General features: G+C 33.8%; 1 protein-coding gene across 1 annotated transcript in view; it reads left to right on the top strand.

The window, feature by feature from the left end:
• Positions 1 to 27,499, top strand: part of LOC129230178 (uncharacterized) — a 222,247-nt gene that overhangs the window by 10,833 nt on the left and 183,915 nt on the right. The window contains exons 4-5 of the mRNA XM_054864581.1: positions 3,760 to 3,859; positions 27,393 to 27,496. Coding sequence (XP_054720556.1) covers positions 3,760 to 3,859; positions 27,393 to 27,496 — 204 coding nt within the window. The remainder of the gene's footprint in view (positions 1 to 3,759; positions 3,860 to 27,392; positions 27,497 to 27,499) is intronic.

Below are 27,499 nucleotides of genomic sequence, written 5' to 3'. Positions count from 1 at the left end.
ATACTTAAGTTGATTTTAGTTATCTTCTCGAAATAAATTTAAGCAAATGTATTTGAAATGCATTTTGTGAAAGATTTTACATATATATATATATATATATATATATATATATATATATATATATATATATATATATATATATATATATATATATATATATATATATATATATTAACATTATTTCTCCTAAAAAATATTTTTATAACAATAACTTACAGTGAGCATTTCATGTCTGCATTGATATTATTGTATTTAAATGTCAAGAAATGTGAATGAAAAGTGAAATAGTAAACATTTATATAAACGTTACTAAATTTCATAGAAGTCATTAAGTAATATTAAAATTATAAATACATATGCAGTAATATTATTGTATGTATAAAATATACATATTTCAAATACATTTTGTGAAATAAACATAAATGTTTATTTCACAAAATGATGTTTTTCTACAATTGAAAGATTTGGCTATCCAGAGATCCGAAATTAAAAATATAAAATGTTTAACCATAAAATAAACATATATTTCTTATGTTATACTTATATATAATAATTTGCTATATATAGAATAACTAATATTAATAGAATTTAAAAAAAATTCAATTTTCGCTATTTGTTCCGGGGCATAGTCATTGGAAATCAATCCAAAATGCTAACATACATGCACCATGTTAAAATAAGTTTTCTCAGGTATAACAAATTTTACCCTTCTAGTTTTTTCTCAACTGACAGTGTATATATCAGATTCTATTTGTGCAAAGTTTGAAGGCAAAAAATTAAGCTTCATTTTTTTATGGTCCCTTAAAGTTGGGCAATTTTTGAAGGGCAAATTTCCCCTTCACACTGTTTTATCTTGATTAAATGTGTTTTTTTTTTTTTTTTTCGTTTTGACTATGAATTAATATTCTTACAACAAACACTTTTAAAATGACACCACATTTATAAAATTTGGATGATTAGTTCTCTAGTAACATGCACTTTTATGCAGTGAGGTAGAATTCAAAAAGGCCGCCATTTCATAGAAATGACCAAATTTGAAGCGCCTCCATCTCGGAAAATATTTCATGAAATATTTTAAAATTTCACATTTCAGAGTTTCATTACCATAACTACTTGTGGTTAAATTTTTAACAAAATCCATCACTATAGAGCAACACTCATTGGTTGATTTCATATGGAATGACCCACATGCGTTTTTAACATTCACAGCTTTAGAAGTGGTCTTCTACTTATTTTCAACGCCTAGAAGAATCTATTCTAACGAACGGTTCTTATAGTATTAATTATGCCCATGGTCGAGTGGCTGCAAAATATAAGTGCCGTCGGCCGAAAAAAAAAAAAAAAAAAAAAAAAAACAATTTCGACGTTTTGTAGTTTTGGAATTGAGCTATGAGCGGAGCAATTTTTGATCCACAATGCTATTTTTTTCTCCCTCTTTTTCCTTTCCTTATCTAAGTTCAGCAACCATTCAGAAGAAAATTTAGACGTCATGTAAGCCTTTTTATTAAATTATCCACGGGAAGACTTAATCACATTCTTAAAGCACCTAGGCTTCAATGATTTGTCAATAACAAAAGGTTGAATTTTGTGTGTTCCTGTACCATTGGCATACAGTAGAACAGTCAATCTTTGTTTTGATTTCTCACCGCCGTAACACTTTTCACCCTTAAAGGCCAAAGTTCTTTCGCGTAAGAGTTGAAAAAACAGCCCAGCTTCATCAGCGTTATAAACGTCTTCTAGTGCATACTTTTGAAGAATACCCTTCATCTTTTCTTGCCTCCTTGAATTAGCCGTATTCATGGGAGCACATTTTTTCTCTCCCTGAATCTACTCCAAAGTTATTCAGTGGCGAGCCCGAAAACGCATTAGCCAACCATTGCTACCTTTAAAAGTTTTGTTCCCTAGCATTGCTGCAAATTTTCGTGCTTATGCACATAACAAGGGACCATTTATTGGGGTATTTGTTGCCCTCATCTCTTGAAAGTACTTTAAAACGGCAGCATCAATGTTTTAGTTTTCATTAGTCGCGACTTTTAGTCGTTTTCGCTTTAGATTAATTGAATTTGAGCTCACAGCATCTTCAATCTGTTTCCTTTTCTTAAGGAACGTTTGCAACTGTTGATTGAGACAATCCATATTTCTTAGCTACATCAACCTGCTTCATTCCATAATCAATACCGCTGATGACGATGACTTAATCTTGAAATAAAAGTTGCTTTCTCTCTGCCATCTTAAGGAAAATACACTAATGAAAAAAAAATCAAATCTTTCGTTTTCGCCGATCATTAGACAGTGAAGACGCAATCAGATAGGAATGTTACATCTGTGACTTCTAAGAGGTTAGGTTTGATTGGATTTTCTGGCGCAAGAGGTTTAATAAGTTATATAGCGCCAAACGATTTCTAAATAAGGGAAAGAAGAGCCAAAAAGGTGAGTTTTATTATTAAGACGCGAAGGACAAAAAACCTCTAGAATTTTGAAAAAGTGTCAAAATGAAAGATTAACGAAGCTTTAAATTTTTAATAATGAGCCGAAATGAATAACTGAGAAACATTTTTGAGCAATATAAAAAATGTTAATAACAAAACAAAGACAAGAGAATGAACACTCAATTAGAGTATAAAATCCTATCTCTTGAAGGAAGGGAACAATTTTGGATGGAGCGTGTCCCCTAAGGACTCCTTCAAAGATGGATGAAAATGATTAAAGAATTTGAAACGAACATGATTGAAATTTGCAATGCAAAACTGTCTGATTGACATTGCAGGTGTTGCATATTGTAGCAGGTCGCGACAAAAGAGATGTTGGTGTGTAAATCTTGTGTGACCAATGCGAAGACAGGCTAATATAATTTGTTCTCTTCAAGTAATCATTGAAGACTTGAAACCTTTCGTTGAAGGCTGGATGCAGTGCAACTTAATTTCGTTACTCCATTTCAGTCTCGCTGCCAATAGTTGTTGATGCAGTTCAGAATTCTTTATGCCATCGAAAGGTACAAGATTATCGACATGGACACTTGCAGTTTTGACAGGTAAATCCGCTGCCTCATATCTTGCAATGCCGACATGACATGGGATCCAGCAAAATAGAATTTCAAATAGAAATAATAGAATCTTGTAAACGTTTAAAGGTTTCAGAATGTATACTTGCGCCTGAAAATGTTGAATATCTCCCCAGCCTTCTTAATTCTTTTATATTTGGAAGCATAAAAGCAATGTATGGCATATGGGCACTTGAGTGTAACAATAAATCTTTGCAACATTTGTATATGTTCATTCGGCCTCCTACATGCTCAAAATCCTTGAATATGTTCAAGCAAAGATTACAGGTGTTTATGATATTGCAGCAACGTTACCACTTTTCCATGGAACATGTAACTTTAGTACAAAGCTCATTTAACTATAGCAATAACAAATGGCGAGAGAAACACATACTAGGGAATGATATGAACGTGCTGTGGTAATTAAGGCTGATTCGTTTAGGAAACATTATATCCATTAATTCACGCGTTACTGTATAGCAGTTTTATAACTCATCCCCACCCGTTAATACTAAAGAATGGTTTTGGATCTTGCTAAAGAAATTATTTTATTTTCTTCCAAATTTTAAACTTTCAAAAAGACTAAATTTCTGCGAAAAGAAAATAAATGTGATGAAGAATATTGTTGCGAAATGTAATTCTAAGCATGAAATTTTACAACACAGTTAACTGCGTCTATTATATATTTTTAATGAAGAAGTTAAATCGTTTGTTTTCAGGAAAGAGCCTACAAACCACTGGATAACAAATGCAGCACAGTACTGTTCTATAGTCAAATAGGAACAATAATTCCTAAGCCTCCCGAAGTTGAAAAAGAAGGTAAATTATCAGTTTTATTTTTTGAAGTACGTTGCAATATATATGGATGAATATACGATAAATGAATATTTAGTGTCCCCAAAGAAAAAATAATCTATTTGATTTAATATTCATAATTTCATGAGTTATTTTTTATGTTAGCAATGATAAAAATCAGAAGATTTTCCATTTTCTTTTGGAGAGTTTTATAGGCTCCGGAATAGTTAGGGGTGTGATATTATTGGCAGAGTAAGGACAAGTGAAGGCTGGGGAGTGGAATACCATTTATCATAACCAAAGAAAAGTAAATTCTAGTTTTTTAGATACTTTTAATAAATAAAATACAGTCACAACAGTTTCAAAATACAAAAAAATAAATAAATAATGCAATTGCTTTGTTAGTATTTATGTTCTATATTACACGAATCAAATAACAACCGAACTAAAATCTGCTATCATTACTCATCAGTCTTATCTGAAATTTAAACAAATTGTCTATTATAAAAATCGCAGTACTTACTGTTTGGTAGATCTTAATAATGAAATGTTAAAACTACTATGTTTAAAGCGTCTCGAAGTAAAACTTCCAAATGAAATTTAAAAACATTGTAAATTCTACTTCCAAAAAAAAAAAAAAAAAAAAGTTCTTAAGGAGTCACAGTACCTTTCAAACATTTTTTTTAGATTTAAGTAAATTTCATATTTCTTTGAAAATATAATATGCATACTTATTTTGTAATCAATAATTTATTTTCAAAATATAAAAATATTGCCTACTTTTTTTAAAAATTCAAAAATTTGAGAAAAATTTCAATTTTTAAAAATCCCTAAGGTTTTTTTTTATTTTTGCACTAATTAAAAAAAAGTTTTTTGCTAAACGATCACTATAATCATCTCTAAAAATCTGTGCATTCATTTGCTTATAAATTTACTAGAAAATTTTCTGTGATTAATTATGTAAAAAATCAAAGTTTTTTTTTTTTTTAATTTGGTTTTTTACAGGTTTAACATGCTTTAAACATTTGAGTAATCTATAAAAATGTTTATCCAATGCACAGTTTTGTCAAATATGTTATCTCAATTGCAAAAAATATTACTTTAAAGTTGTATCTTTAATAGAAAAAAATACTTAGGGATTCTAATGACATGAAAAAAAAAAAAAAAAAAAAAAAACGGCATCGAGAAAAAGCAATTTAAAGTTTTTCTTTTGCATAAGAACACATAGCGAGCATGGCCTAAATCCACTCATAACTTTTTTAATATTTGAACTAAAGCAGTGAAACTTTTCCCCTGTATTCAGAATAGTTTTTAGTTGTGAAATAAGCAATGAAATATTTTTTGATCGTTTCATCATTTTTGAGGTTTGTAACCCCTTAATAATGATAAACCTATCACTCTTGATGCCATCAAAACAAATAAACTAAAAAATTTCATCTTACATCTTAAAAAAACTTTCATTCTTAAAGAGAACAAAATAAAAAAGTAATGTGTTAACAAAATCAATTTCATGTTTATGAAATAACGTGCGCATTTGCAATATCCCTTACAGCAAAACTTATTTTTTTCCTTTACTAACAGTCAATAATTCAATTTCCAAATTCGTTAACTGGCTCTTGGAAACTTATAGAATACTCTGTCACCCTTGATAAGATGATAAGTATATTTGGCACTGGTACTACTTTCATGATTTCTTTCATTTTACATCATATACGTTACTCTCATCTATTTTAAAAATTAGTACCATTTTCATTGGAGAGCTTTAGAAAAGTAACACCGATCTCTCCTTCCTCTACTTCAAAATCAGATAAACGTATATACCTTTATATTTATTTTTTTATCCTTAATTTTGCATTCCACAAGAACAAAATCGCCGTTCTTGACAGTCATCACGGCTTTGCTATCTGTGGCCTTATTCAGCTTCGTTGATGTTGGATCTACCTTCTACTGAAAATCGGGCACATCGTCCTCAGAATCTGTATACCGCCACAACACCGATTTTTGTTTTACCACTTTGGGTATATGTAACATCACCTAAATGGAAGTGACCACAAAATTTGCTACAAAAGCAGCTAAAGCTCTTCATGCAGAACTTTTTGGGCTCAAAAGCGTTTTCTTGTACGTGATGTAATTTTAGTGTACCAGCAAAATGTTTGATGTGGGAAATCTATTATCTTCCATTATCTTCTTTTGTATTTCAACTTCTTCAGGGATTAGAAAAATATGAATATCAGGACAACGTTGGATATACGTTGTATTTTTGATTTTCTGACATTGCAAGGAAACATTTATTTAGTTTCTCCCTTCAAATATAAAACCACAGTGTAATGTAATCAATTTATTTATGTACGGCACCCACGAAAGTGAAATGTCTTCAAAATATTTTGTATTTAATTTTCGCAGAAGTCCATGCGGACGATAGCTTCTTTTCTAGTTAAATTATCTTTTACACTTTCAATAGTTTGATACTGATGCACTATATTTACTTCATGATTTAGAAAAACACTAATGTTATTTTCAAGTTTCATCACAATGTCTTTCGGGCACAGGTTGACGTTATTTTAGTATAGTTTTGAACCTTACGATTTTTACTGTTTTAGTGCCTAAAATGTCTTTTATAATGTATTGCCATGAAGAGTAATTGACCATAATGGAGTTGTCGAATTCATGTTATTGTACAGAATGCGTTTTGCAGTTTACACATTCTCATACAAGATATTTTCATTGAATCGGTCACGACATAAAAAATCAAGCATTCCCTCATAGCTTGAAAAATGTATGTGTGCCTTGTTATTAAAAATAAATTACGTTCAGGATTTAAAAAAAAAAAAAAAAAAGAAGAAGAAGAAGAAAGTGAAATTTTGCATGATGAATAATGTTGGAAAAATAATACATTTTTGGTTCTTGAAAACAATTCCTAAAGCTGTAGAAGGTTTTTAAAAGTTTTGTAACTTTTCTTCGTTTTTGAACTTTCACTATGTGAAAATTATCCCGTTAGCTAACCGGCGCGCGAATAATTCCGCAGAGTTAAAATTCTAACAGATTCACGTAGTGTTTACCATCGCAATGGGAGACGTAATGGGCATAAGTGCTGAGTAACTTTTTGCTGAATGCATGATGACTACTATTTTAAAGTTTTACAGTTTAAAATGTTAACTGTGTTTAGTTGTTCTGACAACTAACTTATGTATTGGATTGTATTGTGTCACGCCACTGCGAAGGTGAACGTATAAAAGGGGGAGCCAATCAATCAATCACTCACTCTCTTCTATCTCTTACCTCTTATTTTTTCCTCTGAGCTCTTTGCTGTTTCCGGTGCCGCGGCGGCTGTTGGCCAGTTGTTTTGGTGCTAAGATTTTGCACGTGGAAGCGATGTCTCTTACTTAAATTTTCCACGCTGAGGACGTGATGGTAACTTGAAATATGTAAGAAAAGTTCGTTCGGTCCTGCTAAAAGAGCGGGCCTGTTCTAAAAATTACCTTGAGTGTTTTTAAAGGTTTTTTTTTTTTTTTTTTTTTTTTTTAATAGTGAAGTTGGTTTTTGTCGATGAGAGGCTTAATAGGGCCGTTTGAAAGTTCGTGCTAGTTAAATTGGATGTCTGTCCAAAACGGAAGTTACTACTGGAGGATAAAACGGCGTCCGGGATTGTGGCCGGGCTGGATGTTCGTTCGGGTGGGTTCTTCGGCGAATGAAACTGACCCTGATGTTTAAAATTGACAAGTTTAATGAGAAAAAGGCATGACTGCCGTACATGAGTGGAATGGATAGTGTCACCTCTTCTGGATATCCGACATGCGGATTGTGCCTTTATGTTTTGTGTGTGCCATCTTTTAAAAATGCATTATCCTTTGATATGGCTACCAGGACTTTTTCGTATTTTTGGCATAAATTCAAGGTCTGACTAGAGTGAATATTCATTTTGATAATATTTAGAACTTTAACAAAACTTGTTTTGAATTTTTCCTGTGAATATTTCCGGGTGGGCGTGGGGTTCTAGTCAAAATTACGGGAATGTGTATTGTGATATATACGCTTGTTGTTTTTTCCCTGTTTATTGTTGAATAAAACTTTTTTTGACTGTTAAAAAGGATCTGTAATTCTTTTCCCTGGAGTAGATCACTCCACAAATGTTCAGTTAGGCTTGCCTTTAACCTGCTTTTAGTTCTTTGAACTCCAGGTTTTCAATTTAGCTATCAGAATGTCCGACAAATAATCACAACCGCACGTTGCAAGCTAGTAAGCAAGAGCAAAACAATACACAGCTGTTGTCAAACTACACTACATAACTTTTTGGAAGAGTGAACTGTTGCCACACAATTAACTTCGCATAATATCAGCATACACTTACAGTTAAGTTATATATAGGCTGAGAACAATATTTAAACGCTGTAATGGGTATTAATTTTAACACGCCCACTTGCCAATGACACGGTTTTATAGACTTCAATTTCCCCCCCCCCCAAAAAAAAATCATAACCAAGAATGTAATTTTAACTCCTACAATATGCAAACAACATTGATTATATTATAAAGCCCTAGTTACGCAGTATAATATGAATTAACAGTTTTGCTTCTAATACATTAAAAAATATACATATATTAATAACTTCAATAAACTAGATGACTTCTTGAATTTAAATTGAATGTAGTTAGAGTTTTAAACACTCTTAAACACTAAATTTAATACTCTCACTAATGTTTAACAAGTCCTTCAGTCTTTGTTTCAGAATGGGAGAAGGTTTTTGCTGTAAATGTTCATTTGTCAAGGTATGTTGCTGCATACTTAAATCCTTGTAGAATCTTCTTCAACATCTGTTTCGTGAGAAGGTCAGCAAGGTTCTCACTCGACGGTATATTCTCAAGCACAATTCAATATTTCTAATCCCTCTGAATTTTATCCTTTCAGAGGTTGCCACTTTAACTTCAGATGTGTACTGTCTCAGACATGAGAATTTTCTTCTGTCAAAAGTCATATGTTCTGTGGCTCCAGAATCCAGCGGTTTCTCTTCCTGGGTTCACTTTCATCTGCAAACAGTTCAATGTCAGTCTTTAGGTCAACTGCTGTCTTGGCACTACTTTGGTTTTGCCGCTTGGCTTCTGCGCAATATTTTGAGATACAGTCGACTCCCGCTACAACGCGATTCGATTTACGCAAAACGGCTATAATATTTTTTCGGGAACGGACCTTTATCCCTTTAGCATCACTGGCAGCAGGAGTTCCCACACCATACTAATCTGACTTAAGGTTACTTAAGCTTAACGGGCAACTTAAGCTTAAGTTATCCCCCGCACATATAAAAGTAGTTTTTTCATACACTCACGTTATGCACCTATTTTGCCCCTCTCATATAAAGTGTCACGTCTTGAATCCTAAACTGAAAGAAAATATAAAGGATTTGAGAAGGAGGTATGGCAGGAAGCGGTTTAGTAAAGACATTCACTATTGAATTTTGAAATGAGACGAAATTTGGACTGATGCTCGTTATGCACCCATTTTGCGCAGTTTTGCTCTATAGTCTCACGTTTTGCATCCTAAACCAAAAAATGTTATAAGCGATTTCATTCGAGGGGCCAACTTAAGCTTAAAATAGCCCCCCTCACCATAGGCGTGAGCACGGAAATCACCAGGAGTACCGTGGTACCCCCATTAGCACATAGAAATGAAAGTTAATATAAAAGTGGCTAAAATTTTACATTTTCAGGTTCATTAATTTCATACCTCATGCGCTTTAAAACCGCTTTTTTAAACACAATATTTGAAAATTTTCCTTAAGCGAGCAAGTATGGGAATCTTTCCAAGCGCAATTTTAACCTCCTGGTACAGTGGTACCCCCATTTCTAAAGCTCTGCGCACGCCTATGCCCTAGTGGTGCGACATCGATGGCAAAACATCGATGTTATAAAACATTGATCTTTTTATCAATATATAACATACATTTTTGAATGTATTTCACTACAAATTTACATATATGAACTCAAACAAATGTTTCTTAGTAGATCAGTAAATTTTTTTGGCATAGCGTCAATTCGTTAAATTATAGCTATTATTTCAGAAATTTCTAGCCGAAGGATATATTGACATTACAGAACCTCTCTCAAGTCATATATACAATTTAAGAAGAATAATTTTGCGACATCTTTAATACCATAATAATACAAAAAATGATAGTAAGACATGCAACGATTTATACAAACTAGTATAGTGCTAAGAATATATTTTCAAACTGAATAAAACTAAAATTAAATCTACATCAGAAATGAATCTAAGAAAAAATGTAACATAGCGCTTACCGTAAGTTGAATGATGAGACAGAGTTGTGCAAATTATACTATAAATACAGAATTAATTGTAACAACTATTTTTTAAGAGAAAAAAAAATGTGTTGTACTGTTAGTGCTACATAATTAAACACAAATTGTAAGTAAAAGAGGGACGAACTGTTGGGGAAAGCCGATAAGTATTATAACCCCAATATTTGGTGCTGACAATTTGGAAAAAAAGAAATTTGTTCACTTTGTCTCCCTGAAGGGCATTTCTCTTTTCGCGGACTATCCCACCAGTCAGAAAAAAAACTCTTTCCGATGAGACGGTAGTTGCCATCACTGTCAAATTCTTTAACGCAACTTTTACGAGTTCTGAATTTTTATAGTTATAATTTTCACCGTAGTAGTGTATAGGATTTCCCTTTAGACTGAGAACTGGAGCTTTGAAATAGACTGCAAGTTCTGGCACCAGACTACCTGTGTCAAGTTCTTCCAACAGCTTTGACCTCTTCCTCACACTCCAATTTTCTTCTACCATTTTGTGGTGGTCTTCCCAAAAATCATCCTCTACACAGAAAAATTGATCTTATAAAATGTGTATAAATAAATGAATTTTTTGAGCAATTCCATGAGTAAAATTAATTACCTGGCGAGCAAATTGGAGCTGGAGACACGTGTCCGTCATCAGATTCCGACGATTCAATCTCATCCTTAATTTCATTGTTCAGATTTTTGATCCACTTGTCTAATGCAGTTTTGTCTTCGAAATTAAGACTTTTGAAGCGCGGATCGAGCAATGATGACATAGCCAAGAAACGATTATTTTCGATGTCACCAAATCTTACCTGAAATTGTTTCAAAATATTCAATTTCAACTGCTCAGCAAGCTCTGAAGTGCAAACCACGTCCTTGATTTTCTTTTCCATCAGATTAACGATTGGTATAACACAACTTGATGTTACGAATTTTTTTCCAGATGCTTGTTTTGTAGCAAATTCTACGATTTTGTACAGTGAGACGAACTCCATCAAAAACTCTACGTTCGAAGCTGAAGGCATTGGTGGGACTGATTTACTGAAAATTACGATGCTCGCCACATCCTGTCTTAACTTAAGAAAACTTTCTACCATGTAATAGGTAGAATTCCATCTAGTTGATAAGCATTGAATTAAAGGGTATTTAGTTTTCTTCTTAAGTTAATCGCTACCTACCACGCTGTGTTTGAACCATCTGACAATGCTTTTAACTTTACCGAGGATTGAAACTACATATGGCAACAACTCATAGGATTTTTGGGCCATTAAATTCATTAAAAAATCAAAACAGTTACCATGCTTTTGTTTCCCGTATGCTTTTTCCACTGCACCTAAAACGTTTTTCCCTCCATCAGTTAATACAGCATTAACTTTTTCTTCTTTTATACCCCATTCAGAGCCTGTGTTCAGTAGGTGATCAGCCAGATTTTGGGCAGTGTGACTTTCATGCAATTCATAAACACCTAGGATGACAGATTCAAGCTCCCAATTTTCAATCAAATGTACTGTTACACCAAGAAAGCTTCTCGTTTGGCACATTTCAGGCCAAATGTGAGTAGTGAGACACACATTTGCCACATTTTCCAGTCTCTCTTACAATATGGGCAACCGTTTAATATTTTCGATCGATCAACGAATTAATTGTTCTCCAAGATGGAACTGTATACAACGGCACAGTTACTTTTAACAAATGCTTAAAACCCTCATCTTCAACCATTGAGATAGGCTGGGAATCCCTACAAATCATGCATAATATCTTGTGACACTTAGCTAGGCAAATCACCACCATCTTTAAAAGAATTTAGATTACAAAAACTTTCTGTCAAAATCTTTTGATTGAATTTTGGAACTAAAGCATCTTTATTCATTATTGCAGCATTCAAATTAAAGATTCAAGTTGACGCAGCTCTTCTTCATCTTCTGATAGAGTTACAGTAATTGAAGAACATGGAATGGGTTGAAAGTCTGTATTCTGCGATTTGTCTTTTGCTTTAGGCTTCTCTGAGGACTGAAAATGTTTTTCATGAATATCTCCATGCTTTGATCGCAGGTGTCCAATCAAGTTTGTAGTGTTTCCAGATGATTTCAGGGATTTCATGCAAATATTGCATTTATCTATTGTAGAAGAGGTTTTTGAGAAATATTTCCAAATAAGACTTTTAGGCGGCATAGTCGAACTTCAGAAAGGTTTCCTCACTTCAAGTAAATTCTTATTTCACAACATAATTTCCACAATAAAAAGAAGCACGCTTTACTTCACGACACTAAATAAAAAGACTAAAACCCTTAAAAACTTTATGTCTGCAGTAGGATTCTCTAACCAATTACGTAGAACACCACATTGCGCAAGTCAAGAGAAAAAAATAAACAAATCAGACAGGAGGAAGCTTTTCTGCCGCCGCGCCGTTTATGTTTATAATACCATTGAAAAAAAATTCCTATGTTTATTTTGAATGCATTCATTACTCCGTTGAAGCGGAAATGGTTTTGGGAAATTCCAGGTAACAGGCATGAAAGTGGCAGTTGACAAAAAAAGCTGAACTTTTCGCGAGAGCTAAATAATTGCACCAAACGCATATATCGTAAGATGAGTATGCATACACTATTAAATGCATTCAAAAAGTTTAATACATGCAACACAAAGTTAATAAGACAAAAAAAAAACTTACTTTTATTTTCGGAAATATTTTCTAACTAGCACTAAGTTTAAGTTTCAAAATCAAAAATAAATTCACAATCACTAATTTATATAAAGAAAAATTAATCTGTTAAGCATTATAAATACAGTAAAATCATAAAGCACACTAAGTTTCCATGTAGTTTTCACTTAAGTAGTGGAGGAAAGTTATTTATAAAATTCGAAGACAAAAATTCTTGAATTCGTAAAACCACTGGATAATTAATTAGACATGACAAATGGTATTTTATAGAATTTATTTAAAATTAAGGATTAAAAATTAAGGATTCATTAAAAATTAATTATTTAAATTGTGCTTTCTCTTTTTTGCAATTTGTTGGGCCATCTGCTCTAACTTCCTCTTACGAGCTATCTGCAACTTTTTTTCAGCAGCCTTCATTAATTTGATTGCTTCCTGTTTGGCCACTTCTGCACTTTTCAGAACTTTCAACTTTTCAGCCTTGGCTTCTCTTTCTTTTCTTTTATTATATAATTCAGACTTATACAATTGATATGAACTTCTTAAATTTTTACATAATGATCCCTGTACTGGAGATTGCAATGGATTCTCTCGTTTAAAATATTCCGTAGCGGATTTCCCACTCTTTGACAGCTTGTACTGCACAGTTTGGATAGCAGATAAAGTGTCAATGTTCATGCGGCCACATTCCTGGTCTAAAATATTATTCATGGCACTAAATGCACTTTCCACTTGGGGACCATGAAAACAGCTTAAAACAGCTTTGACAACTTTTGACAAATTTGGAAATTTGCCACTTTTAAAAACATGTGCCCACCATACATCTATTTGAATTAGACTTTCATTTTCAACAGGAGAGAGTAAGTTGTTGGCAATTTGATACTTATGAACTTCTAATTCATAGAGGGACGTTTCTTCGTCATTTAACACATTTGTTATTAGTTTTGGAAGCCGTTTCAGTCTTGCTAAAGTTGTGTGATGACCTCTAGCAGTTGGATCTATGGCAGAGATGCATTTTAGCAGCGAACTTGTTAAGGGCAAAGTTTTTTGCAGATATTTGCCACAACCGACAAATGCCGCTTTAGCATTATTTAGAAATTCTTGAACTTCGGCATCATTAAGCTTAGATTTCGAAATGATGCATGAAGCACTTTTCCCCAAATACATTTGAGAATTGAGCAATAGAACATCATTCTCAAATTTAATGTTTGAAAGTTCGGATGCTGTTTTATCTTGCAAAAATTCTGGTTTAACAAAGAGTGACAAAAATTCTAGAAAGAGTTGTCTTTGCTCATCATAAAGTTTGTGCACCATTGGTTCTTTCATTTGAAAAAGGCAGACATATCTTTTCAATAACGGAAGAACAGAAGCATAAAATTGCAGAGTTAGCTGAAGTTTCTTTCTGCAATAGAATTTCTTAATAATCCTTTCTTTCCTTTTCTTACCATCAACAGTCAACTGCTTGCTTTTAAGGTACTTCCAGATTTCTTGAATCTCTCTTTTTCCTTGGCTGCTGACATTATTTTGTTTATAGACACCAATGCAAACATTCAAATATAATTTCTTGTCACTTTCACTTAAAAACCCATAATAAAATGTTGTTAAACAGTCAAGTATCATCAAATTACTCAATGTGACATCATACATAGAAAGCCAGCGATGAGGCACCATATTCTGAATTTGTGTATACTTTATATTTAAAATGAAACAAATTTCTTGGAGCTTTTCTCTTAAATCTGCAGACCACTTGAAATCAGTATGAAGATCTCTGAAATATTCTTCCACAAATCCACAAAACGGCTTGGAAAAGGCCTTAGTGTCATTATGTATATGGTGGCAGGAATCTCCATCAATATCCAATAAATGAGGAGCCTTTTCATTCCGAACTCGAATTTCTAAACCTGACTTCGATCCTCTCATTACTCTACATGAGTCCATTAATATGGAGACTAAATTCTTAAACGGTATCCTGTTTCTGTTAAATAAATTAACAATTTCTGTAAATAATTGATCAGCAGTCACCCTTGGGACATTTAAGGAGGCCAGATGATCAATCACAACTTTGTTGCATTCTGGGGAAAAATAACTTCCTAAAATGCATAACACTCTCATGTTATTATTGCTCGTAGCTTCGTCGATGTTTAAAGAAAACTTATTTTCTTGCAAATTTTTCACTGTCTCATCCGAAAAAGTTTTCGCTAGCCCAAATCTCATTTTGTAGGAGGCTGTGGTGCGCGACATCGTTAAGCGTGACAACGCTTTTTTGTCTGATGCCATTGCTTTACTTAGCTCAACTAACACAGGAGCAACAGCAAAAGGAAGATTATTTTCTGCCAAAACTCCCAGCAACATACCTTCTAAACTGCTGACTCTATCGCAGAGAGGTATATTTGGAAGAGTAACAGCCTCTTGAGGTTGAGGCTGTACGAAAAATGATGAAGGCAAAACGAAATTCTTTCTTTTAAGAACTTCTTTGTCCGTATGCTTTTTTGTCTGAATATGACTGCTAATTGCAGAATATCCTCGTTTGCCATAATAAATTAAATCTTGGCACAATGTGCACCTTGCCTTGCCACTAACACTGATCTTATGAATACAGTCCTTTACGGTTACTTCTAATTCTTCCTATTTGTTCACTTTTATTTTTACTCTATTCTCCAACCAAGCAAATTTAAACTTGTTTTTTTCATCATTGTCAATTTCGCGAGCTCTATGCTCTTCGTTTATCGCTAAGATATTCATTGCACGAACGAATCATCACACGTGCACGAACACAAGCAACTACCGAAGCGATAACAACAACAACATTATCGCGCTGAAAGTACAAGTGGAAGTTATTTATTTTCACAAACTGCTATCGCTAGCGCCCTCATTAAAAATCACGGCCAAAGTATCAAGCTCTAGTTTACCACTTCCCATGACTGAGAGATAACCTTCTTTTTGGTTTCAAACTCCTTAAACGGAAGGCGATCATTGGATCGCACGGCAGTAAGCCCGCCTACTTTGACCACGCCTTCGTTCTGCACGTAAGCTGTTGCGTAGCCTACGTTGATTCCGTAGCAGCAATGTTGTTTTTGTCAGCCGCGTTGTTTTCGTCGGATAGGGCTCTTCTCATCGCTCGGAGAATGGAAGCGGCGTCCGCGATATGCATGAGTCAATAGATTCTTGCATAAGTTAAAGAAATCGCCTAGGATTGCAGACCCCCCCCCCCCATATTTCCAGTCACGAGTTCTCGACGGATTTGCATCGATCTCAGAAACAGTACGGAGAGCTTTCAAAAAAGCGGATTTCCGCGTAAACGCGGAAAACTTTCATGCCTGAGGTAATCAAAACACCGACAGCAGCCGATTTACTTTCTTTGATTTTTTTCTATGTTATTTTTCAAGCAATGTGGATTTAGTATATATCTGAGCCTATGTTGCATGTTTTTCAGTCGATGTTGCTTCTCTGTGAGAAATTTTATTATAATTTTCAAAAAAAAAAAAAAAAACATCAACATCGAAAAAATATCGGACCAAAAACATCGATGTTCCTAAAAATATCGAAAGTAAAACATCGATGTTTTCAAAACATCGACATCGATGTCGCACCCCTACTATGCCCCTCACCTATTAATTTTTAATTATAGTAATTTTTTTATGTACCCACCTTATGCACCCATTTTGCACCTCTCATATACAAAGTTTCACATCTTGAACATTTTAACCATTTCTTTCACAAAGCTATCTATTTTAACATGCCAAATTAAAGGCAAATCTTAGAAAAATGTAATTTACCCTAGTCATTTCCTGACGGCTGCCCTTCTTGTTATTAATAAAAGTAAAAGAGAATTTGATATATATATATATATATATATATATATATATATATATACATACAATGGCTCCCAAAAGTCTTCGTACACTTTGAAATTTTGTAGTAAAACTGAAATAAGGAAAAACTGAATTCGAATATGAAGTCCAATTTTTTTCCCCACATTTCTATGCCATTCTAAATAAAACCCAGTAGTTTTTTTTTTTTTTTTAATATTTCCTGATTTTATTTTTAAAATTTGTCAAAAAACAAAGAGACGCAGAAACTTTACACTCCACAAAAGTCATTCTACACTGGAATTTTTCGAATAAATTCACGATTAAATTGATTGTCTGGTGTTTTTTTTAATTATTTTTTCATTGTGGTGACTTAAAAAGTCGTTTGTCATTAATTTTTTTATCGTTTATTCTGAAATATTCTACATATTATTAAAAATGACTCGAATTCGTAAAGAAACAACTGATTGCATTCGAAAGTTGATTATTTTTCATTATATTTAAGGTAAATCAATTCGAAAATCTCCAAATTAGTTAATCTAGCCCCTTCTACAGTTCAGTATAAAACGCTTAAAAGAAGAAAAATGGACTGAAAGCAAGATAAAAAAAGGTCGACCGGTGAAGCTAACTAAACGTAATCAGAGGTTTATTATTAGAAAATTTGTGAACTCACGTTTGAGTGCTGCAAATGTTTCTGCAGAATTTAGTGAAAGATATTCTATTGCAATTTCACCTGAAACTGTTCGCCAAGTTCTCAGAGCAGCTGGGTTAAACGGGCGCTCTGCCCGCAAGAAATTTTTTGTTAGTGTGAAAAACAGAAAGCTTACGCTTTCAGTTGCAAAATTAATAAGAAATAAACCCGAAATGTATTATTTGCAGATGAAAGCAAGTTTAACATTTTTGGTTGAGATGGGCGTATAATTGTATGGAGAAGAAAAAATGAGGAACTTAATTCCAAGAACTTAGTTGGAACAGTTAAGCATGGTGGTGGAGGTGTTTTAGTGTGGGGGTGCATGTCATCATCAGGACTTGGAAATTTGGTATTTATTGATGGAATCATGAATCATCAAGGTTATTTAAATATTTTAAAAGATAATTTAAAAATTTCAGCACAAAATTTGGGCATTGGAAACAACTTTGTTTTCTACCAAGACAACGATCCTAAGCACACGGCCTACAACGTTCGCTTCTGGTGTCTCTATAATGGCCAACCAGTTTTACAGACACCTTCTCAAACACCAGATTTGAACCCTATAGAACATATTTGGAGGGAACTAGAGGTACGACAACATGACATCAGAACGAAAAGTGAACTAAAAACGGTTATGATGGATGAGTGGATGAACATCGACTCAGGAATAACAAAAAAACTAGTGAAATCTATTCCTAGATGATTAAAAGCCGTTGTGAATGCTAAAGGGTATCCTACTAAATAATTAATTTAATAAAAAATTACATTATTTATCAATTTGTAGACATTTTTTAAAAGTGTACGAAGACTTTTGTGACATAAAATTTCTTGTACTTTTTGATTATTGATTTTTAAAAATGTAGTTTTATTAAATTATTAAGAATTGGTTTTGTTAAAAATAGATCATAGATCTTGTAATTAAATACTCATTCCAAAATATTAATTTTAATTAATGAATACGGGTCTATTTCTTTGAAAATGGTAGGTGTACGAAGACTTTTGGGAGTCACTGTGTGTGTGTGTATATATATATATCTTAATGTAATGAAGACCTTGATTTTTATTTATTTATCTTAATTAATTAATTTTATTGATTTATATTCTTTTGAAATTTTGTGAACATTTAAAGAGTTTTTTGATACCATAGGATAAACCAAAGAAGCATTTTACTAACAAGTCAAAATATTCTCTGAGACAATTAAAGACTTTCAAAATGCCTAGACATTTCTCTGGTGACAAGTTTTATATACTATTTCTCTTTAAAAAGGACTTTTTAAATGAACATAATTAAAGGGTTCATTTCCGACGCATCTGTTTGAAGTTCTCTTTAACTTCTTAAGTTTAATTATTGGTTTGGTTTATTTGAATTTAATGGCGCAAGAGCCCTTCAGAGCTATACTGCGCCAAACAATTCTCTATTTTATACTATTAATTTCTTATCCTAGTAAAAAACAAGAAAACTTTAAAAGTAAAAGTATGTTGAAGTAGGAGACATAAAACTAAGTAGCTTAAAATATAAAGTCTTTAATAAAGAAAAAGATGAAACCATATAAAATAAACTTTGAAAAATATGAAAAGGACAAAATCACATAATGACGATACAAACACTAAATTAAAAGGGAGAAATCAATCTCCCTGAGGAAGGAGTACAAATTGGGATGAGGTTAAGTTTAATTATTATCATGTGACAAGTACAGTCGGGTACAGAGGGCAGACTGTTTCAGGTAAACCTCTTTCAATACAAAGGAAAAAACCTATCGAGTTTTATCGGAGTAGACAAGACTAGCTCGAATAGTAACTGCCTGGAGGTGCTTCTTTTGTCAGTGGGTGGTTATTTTTCTAGGCTCTGACTATTAGAGCCATACGGAGTGATGAAGTAAATGAAGTTCCTCTTATTATTGTGGCGCGCCCTCGAAACAGGCTTCTGCTTATTGTCTGTGATTGACTCAAGTCGGATTAGCAGTGATTGAAATAATACAGAGGGTAGCCCCAAAAAAATATTATCGCAAGGGAAATAGGAAAGCAACGTTCTCCTCACTCGAATGATGATCGCAAGGAAGCGTAAGATAATTTGGGAAACAGTAATGATTTGTTTAACAGAAATGATTCAGTATAAAAAATGTATTAGTTCTTTGAAGAGATTATAAAAGGTTGTATTTTAAAGAACACTTGTTTCAATTTCGGCCTCTAGCAGTTTATCAGCATCAAAGTAGTTTGAGGAGTTTGAACAAAACACAAAAGGAGATGAAATAATAACAGACAAAAAATATATAAACACATGTTTTCGACCGATGGCTAATTTTGAACTTTGAAAAATGAAGTCCTTTTATTTTAGAAGTGAGAGGACCGCCGCCTCTTTGGCTTCTTATAAGAGTTGCCTCTGTTCATGGTTGAAATTACGCTCTCGTATGCACCAAAAGTTCATCCAAATATAAAAAAGTTTTAGATTAAAAAGAAAAAAAAAAGACTTGAAACCGAAAATAGAAAGTTCATCGGTGCTAAGAGCGGATTTCGAGGTCGCACAGTACAACTTTTTGGAGATATTTGTTTTAGCATACCATTAATAGACATGAAGTATATAAAAACAAAACACTATGAGCTCGCTCAAAGGCATGTTCCAAGCAAAAATCTGCGTTTTTACTTATTTTCTGTGTTGTTTTTTGCTATAGAAACCTTTTCAGCAGTGCGGGTAAGTGAGTGCTGTGGATCCAAGGGCCTTTCGACCAATTTGAATTACTAGTTTCCACATGGTTTTTGTTGCAAAATGTATTTTGAGAAAAGCTCTATTAGAAAAGGATTTAACTGACTGCACCTTTTTCACATGTCTGTTACATAGGACAAAATCAGGAGAACTCATGTTAGGCTTAGGATAAATGACAAACTTTCTTGAGTGCAGGACGAAGTAATATATGAAATGGAGGATTTACATCGCGTTGTATTTTTGGGGGTCCCCACAGTCCATCCAATTTGAAATAAAATAGAGAAATAGCCATTAGGATCCTCTTCGGGCCATTTTGTTGCTAAAGACCCCTCGCAATTGCGAGATTGCGACAGATGCGACAAGGTAAATCCAGCACTGAATACATGAAGCTATAGTGACATGCGTATATGACGAATAAAACATTATTGAAATAACATTATAATCGCCGTACCTTCTATCAAGAGCCGCAGTTCTAGATTATGAACTATTAAGGTTTTGAACTAAGCACGATAAAATTTGGGGTACGAATTGGGCCCAGAATTTTTTTGAATCAACAATTTTTAGTCAATTCTTTATTAATCTTTATAATTATTCTTATACTGAATCAATATTCGAGATTATTACTAGCATTTCTAATGTTTCGTTGAATTTTCTTCACACTTTCGTAAATTATTACTTAGTTCTATTTAAAGAGAAATTAAAAAAAGAATATGCGTAGTACTTGACTATTATTGTCGTTATCATAGAATCAATCAAGGGTTTTAGAATGAGAGACACCAATGTCGTGATGCTCAAAAACTACTTCATAACATTTGTACCATAATGAAGAGACTCCTTGTAACCCTGGAATATATGTTTGAACTTTATTTTGAAATTTTAGTACCCCAAGGCGTAATTCTCATGCAGGGCTGCCGAGAACCACGACGGGCCACTACGTCCCCTATAAATATAATAAAAACTGTAATACTCCGAATCCGAACCGGGTCCCTGGTTTCTGAAAAGGCTGATATGGCCTCTCGTCGGGTCTGCTCTGGCGCATTAAGTTCTTGTAACAGGTGCGGTTGTACAGGATGAACTTAAAAGCATGTATAGATTTTACAATGGCTATTATCTCGGCCTTGATTGCAGGATATCTCCTCTCACTCTCAGAGAGGGTCTTGGAAAAGTACGAGACTCATTTTAAGATATCATCCTCTTTTTGCATTAGTACTCTCGAAATTGCGACTAAGCTTGCATCTGTGTTAATGTAGAATATATAGCCCTTGTCGGGTTGAATTAAGAAAGGTTTCTTAAAGAAGGTGTCTTGTTCTTCTTCTTGCAATGATGCCTTCTTCCCAAGAAGGCATCATTGCAATATTCGGTCGAGATGAAGGAAGACTTTGGGTGAGTGAGACAATTCAGAGGGTGTATTAGGTTAGAATAACGATGGGTTAGGTTTTGGTAGAATGCACAAAGGGCAAGGAATCTTTTTAATTGCCTCTTTGTTTTGGGGGCGGGAAAGGAGACTATTTTAGATATGTTTGCTTGTATGGGATGAACTTTTTTGCAGAAACTTCGAAGCCAAGATAGTTGATCGATGACTTATACAACTCACACTTTTTAGCAGAAAGGGTTCGATTAATTTTTTTAAAACAGCGAATAGTTTGGACAGTTTTCTTGTCATATCCGTGAAAGAGTCCCTATAAAGAGCAAAATCATCTTGGTAGGCGAAAATGCTGAACTCATTTACCTCCTCGAGGACGCAGTCTACCGGGTTTTGAAAAATTGATCTCGCGGTACGGACCCCAAAGCATAGACGCTGATACTTGAAAGTTACGAAAGGAACGACAAACGCGAAACAGTCTCTATACTCCTCAGGAAGATAAACTTGGTAATATGCGCTCTGTAGGTCGAGTGATGAGAAGTAACGGTACTGCGAAATGTCATTGATGATTGCTTGGATTTTTAGTAACGGGTAGCTCACATGACAAGTTAAAGAATTAATTAATCTCAAGTCCAACGCTAGTTTAAACTTAGTGGGGTCACACTTGATAAAAAATCTTAAATTTATACCGCACATACAAGAGAATATAAAAAAATATTTATTGAAACTAAATATTCTGAAAGTCTCAGCAAACACATCTTCCGGTGCTGATACAGAGTCTCTGTTGAGGATTTACAGGGCTCTTATACGCCCAAAAATTGATTATGGATGTCAAATTTATGGCTCTGCAGCGAAGAGCTATCTGAAAGTCCTGGATCCAATACATAATCAGGCACTGCGCATTTGCACAGAAGCCTTCCGAAACTCACCTATCAACAGTCTTCATATTCTAGCATATGAGCAGTTTCTAAACAACAGACGTCTCAAACTCTCTTTAAATTTTTACTTCAAAACAAAATCTTGCACCAGTCACCCACTACATCTCCATATTTTTAATCCATCTAATGTTGCTTTATTTCTACACCGGCATTCGATGACCTCAACATTTGGGATCCGAATGCGTCGTGTACTCTCAGACCTGCAGCTATCATATTTCAAAACTGTCAACACAATAAAACTAATTGAACCATGGTGCGAAGTCAAACCTTCTGTAATCAATGATTTCTCAAAATTCTCAAAACAAACTACTGCTGATACAGTTTATCAATAAGTCTTTTATGAGATCAAAAGCAAGTATTCTTGTTACAAACACATTTTCACTGACGGATCAAAAGCAAACAATCACGTTGGCTTCTCAACAATAATTAATGATCAAGTTACGGCAGAAAAACTAAACACATCTTGCTCGGTATTTACTGCAGAAATAAAAGCTATATTTTCATCGCTACAATCAATAACCCAATCCGTTTACAAAAAGTGGGTGATATTCACTGACTCCAAGAGCTCAGTGGAAGGCATCACTCACTGCAACAATAATAGCCATCCTATAGTCATCCAGTCATATCTTTTATACAAAAACCTTATGCAAAATAATTTTGAAATTACCTTTTGTTGGATCCCTGGTCATGTGGGCATTGCAGGCTATGAGGCAGCCGATTCAGCTGCCAGAGCTGCAAGTTTCCTGGTCGATAATAGTGTCCCTTTCGATGATATCAAAAACGCCATCGTTGTAAGCCTCAACACGTATTGGCAGGGGACGTGGAATTCAGAAATCCAAAATAAATTACATTCGATCCATCCCTCCACTAGAGGTTTCGGATCATTAAATATCACCAGGAGAGAACAAGTCTTATTAGTTCGACTTCGCATTGGACATACCAGATTCACCCACAAATATCTCTTATGTCATGAACCAGTTCCAACATGCATTACATCAGTCAGTGTTGCACATTTTATGCAACTGCTCTAATTTAAGTCTAATTCGTTATAAATATTTTGATAATTTTAACTCATCTTTGAAGGAGTTGCTGGGGGAGCCAACCCATCGCAATTTGTTCTCCTTCCTACAGGAGATTGGATTCTCCTTTTTAATTTAGTGTTTGTCTCGTCATTATGTGATTTCGTCCTTTCTTTGTTTTTCAAAATATTTTTTCGTCCATTTTGTCTTTATCTTCAAATTGTTTAAATGTTTTTATTGGCTGCACTTTTTTAATACTAGCACTTGAAGTTTTACGCTTTCTTCTTCAAAGTATGCTTTAATTTACTTTATTCTTTAATAAAAAATAAATAGCATATAATAAAATATCGTTTGGCGCAGTATAGCCCTCAAGGGCTCTTGCGCCATAAAAATCAAATCAACCAACCAACCAACCAGTAGTACTAAAGGTGCCTTTTTGTGCTGTAAGCTTCGTTCCAACTAGGCAAAGAAAGATTTAGCAGAAAGTTCTTAGCTAACATGATTTGTATGAATATTCAGTGTTAATGAGTTGGTAGATTTTTTTCCCCTTTCGAACACGAGCTTTGAAAACAAATTAAAATGCCAAGAAAAAGACAACAGATGTGGATTTTTTAAACAAACGTTTAACAGAAGTAAAAACTAACGACGTGAAACTACGTGGAAAATTAGCAGTGAAATCTTCAAAAGTATGGATGAAATTAGTAACACTTTAAATGGAAGTATAACTACATTAGCAGTGTACACTATAGTAAAGAAAAACGGATACGAAGTGTTGGACGTCTTAAATTATGACCCACAGAAAAATAAATTTTTACAGGTGCAGAGTTAGAAGCTTGTTACGATGAGGGTTCTTCAAAACCTGCCAGCTCTTCAGAAACCGAGGATATTTTGGAATTTAATACTTTAAGTGACTATGATGAATTTTCAGTGCTTGAAATGCATGCCAAACAATATTCGTGCTCTGAAAGACTTAGCAAAGTGAGAAACTATTTCACGCTAAAACGAGGTTGGACTCAAATTCAACGAAATGTTCATGCGTGTAAGCGACTTACCTTGCACGTTATCATTCAAAAGACTCAAAATTACACCTGACGGATTGAATTTTTTAACCATACAGGCCGCACGTACAAAATGTTCATCAAAACTTACAAGGACAACAAAGATCAAGATGTTAAGATAAATTTTGTATGTTGTGGGAATTTTCAAAACGCACATTCGAAAAACTTCCTGAGACCTCTTTTCAGCACATTGCTAGAAGCAGTTGTGGAAGACATGATAAAAGAGAAGATATCAAGGAGTGTGTACAGAAGATTAAAGGCTCACAGAGAAATTAATTTTGAAGATGAAACTGTGAAAATCCCCACAAATAACGTGCTAAATGCATCGAAGCATGAAGCTTTAGCTTCAAAAAGAAGTGATAAAAATCCTATCATAGCTTTAGACATGAACAAAGTTACTCTGCCCTATAAAGGCATAATAAGAGACATCGGCTATGATGCATTTTTTCTCCATAATTGGAATGCTTAGCAAATTCATGTATATAATGCGTACGCCAAAAGAAATAAAATTCCGATGATTTCAATTGACGCAACTAGCTCAGTGGTAAAAAAATCAAAAGGGCTCCAGAAGTTAAAACTAGAAACATATTTTTGTACGAAGTATCTATTTTGGATCAAAATTTCAAACAGTTTTCTACTGCAAATATGCTTACGGAGAAACCTGATACCAACAGCATTCATTTATGGTTGAATGAGTGGATAAGAAGTGGTGCAAGTTTCTCAAAAATAATTGTGGCACATATATCGACAGCTCTTCTCTCCGCAAGTGTTAAATCCTTTACTTAATTTACAACACTGAAGGATTATTTACGATGTTACAACATAATTTTTGAAAATGATAAAACTACTATTCCAACAGCTTTTATACGATGTGATGTAGCACATTTTATGAAGTTACTGGCATCGGGGAACGCATTAAGAGGGCAAATTAAAAGAGCGCGGAATTTTTATTTAAGAGTCATGGGGCAGGCTAAACAATCAACCTCGTTCGAAAGCCTGAAAAATATTTTGAAAGCTATACTGATAGTGGCCCTAAGTGAAACCGAAAGTTTTAATAGCGGAGGAGAACCAGTAGCTACAGAAAAATATGAAAAAGATTTGCGGCATTTGATTGCTACTGGTACTAGCAAAAGAGACAACTCTTTTGAATTTGACGACAACGAATGTCAATCACCAAAAAAAGATCATAGCATCATGACGAAATTGATATAGAAATCAATGATCAAGAAACGACGAAATCTCGATTAATTTTCACAATTGCTACCATGAGACAAGAAGTCTCTATATATACGGGTGATAGAGAAAATCAGCAGTACCTGCCGCAAGTTTTGGAGCATTTACTGAAAGTGGCAAATTTAATGCCACTATGGTCTGACAGTAATGGTTCCTACATTTAAATATGGAGAACAAACTGCTACCAGCGCACCCGTAGAAAGCAGTTTCAATGACATAAAGAATAGAATATTTTCTCCTCAAGAACTACCGCTTTGAGTTGACGATTTTATTCGAAAAAATATTGAAGCCATCGACGGTGGTATAAAATTAATAAGCTCTGAAAATTCAAACAGAAATTTAAGATTTGGGTCCTGAAAAAAAAAAAGTCGAAAAAGTTGTTGAGCTAACATCAGAACACGTTTCTAATTTAGTCTCAGAAAAAAACGAAGACAGAAGAAACCAATGCCCAGCATGTGCGGCGGGTGATGAACCAACAGGAGCCCACAAATGCGCGTTTTGCAACGTCACAGTGCATATTTTTACTACATATTCGGATCTCTTATCTGGCGAAGATGAAGGATACGGAGAAAAAAGAATTTGCAAAAGAAAGCTATCCTATACCGAAAATTGGAGAGATCTATCGCTCCCTCTAAAGAAACGAGCTCTCTCGTCGTATTTAGAAGCTAACCAAGAATAATTGAATGTAGATTTTTCAAAAAATGCTCAAAAATGAGGAGGAGTTCCCATACTTAAGAATCGATCGAGATTGCAGTTAAAACCAGTCGAAATTTCGGGTACTAGCTACATTCTAACAAATGTGCTTTTGACTCAATAGTAATGTTGTTATGCGCAGCATGCTGTGATAGCACACTGTTTAAAACTAGTGTTGAAAGCAATTTCAATGACTTTTCGGAACTTATAAAAAGAATAATAACGACAGGGATTCGAAGTAGCACCTATAGAAAACTCAAATTTTAAAAGATATGTTTCCTCAAAAAATATTGAAACACAACATTATTCGTATAGCTGCGGAATGTAATGTTGGTACATTGATGAGCAAGTTAAAATTTGAGCCTACGCTAAAGGTAGAAAATCAATGCACAGGTCTATTTTGTCGGAAAAGAACGGATGCTATGAAAGATGTTGTTATCACCATTAACCTTGAGCATGATGAAGATATTCATTTGAAATTTCATTTATTTTGAATTTCAATCACTATAAATCATTTTTAGCATTTTATCATAAATACTAATAGTATATGCTTAGTACGGAATAATACCAATTTAATATACTGCATGTATCATTTCATATACCTCGGAAGAAGGGACACCTTATTTAAGGGACAAAATTTCCGGTCCCCTTAGTGTCCTTTATTGAGAAGTTCTACTGTAATGCAAAAATCATTTGGAATTGAACTACCTTAACTTGCTCAATTTCATGGAGTGTACAAAACATATTTTGTAGGAGTTAAACATATCCCAACTCCCCAGTTACGCAATAAAAGAAAAAATATCAACTCATCAAGTAATAAAAGTTAATGCAATTATTGCCTGTAACCTTTTTGTGATAAACAATAACATTTGAATGAACTAGTTTGACCTTGGGATCGAAGGTGAGCAGATTTATTTTGTATCAGATGTTCCTACGTTGGAAGTTTCAATAAATTAAACCTCAAATCTTCAATGCGAGGGATAAAATAAACTAGAAAGTGCAAGAACTTAATTTTAACCACTTATTTTAGACGATCGCTTTAAATTGACAAATTTCAATTATGGAAAACTAATTTCTGATATTTTTTTCCTTTCAGAATCAGATGCGGACGTTGTAAAAGTAGAAGAACTGGACACAAAGAGAAAGAACAAATTTAATTTTTGTGATAGAGCAACACAAACAATGACTTTTTTAAGCAAGGTA

Source organism: Uloborus diversus, chromosome 9 (assembly GCF_026930045.1).
Source record: "Uloborus diversus isolate 005 chromosome 9, Udiv.v.3.1, whole genome shotgun sequence".
NCBI classification, from domain to species: domain Eukaryota; kingdom Metazoa; phylum Arthropoda; class Arachnida; order Araneae; family Uloboridae; genus Uloborus; species Uloborus diversus.
This window is presented reverse-complemented; position numbering and strand designations above follow the sequence as displayed.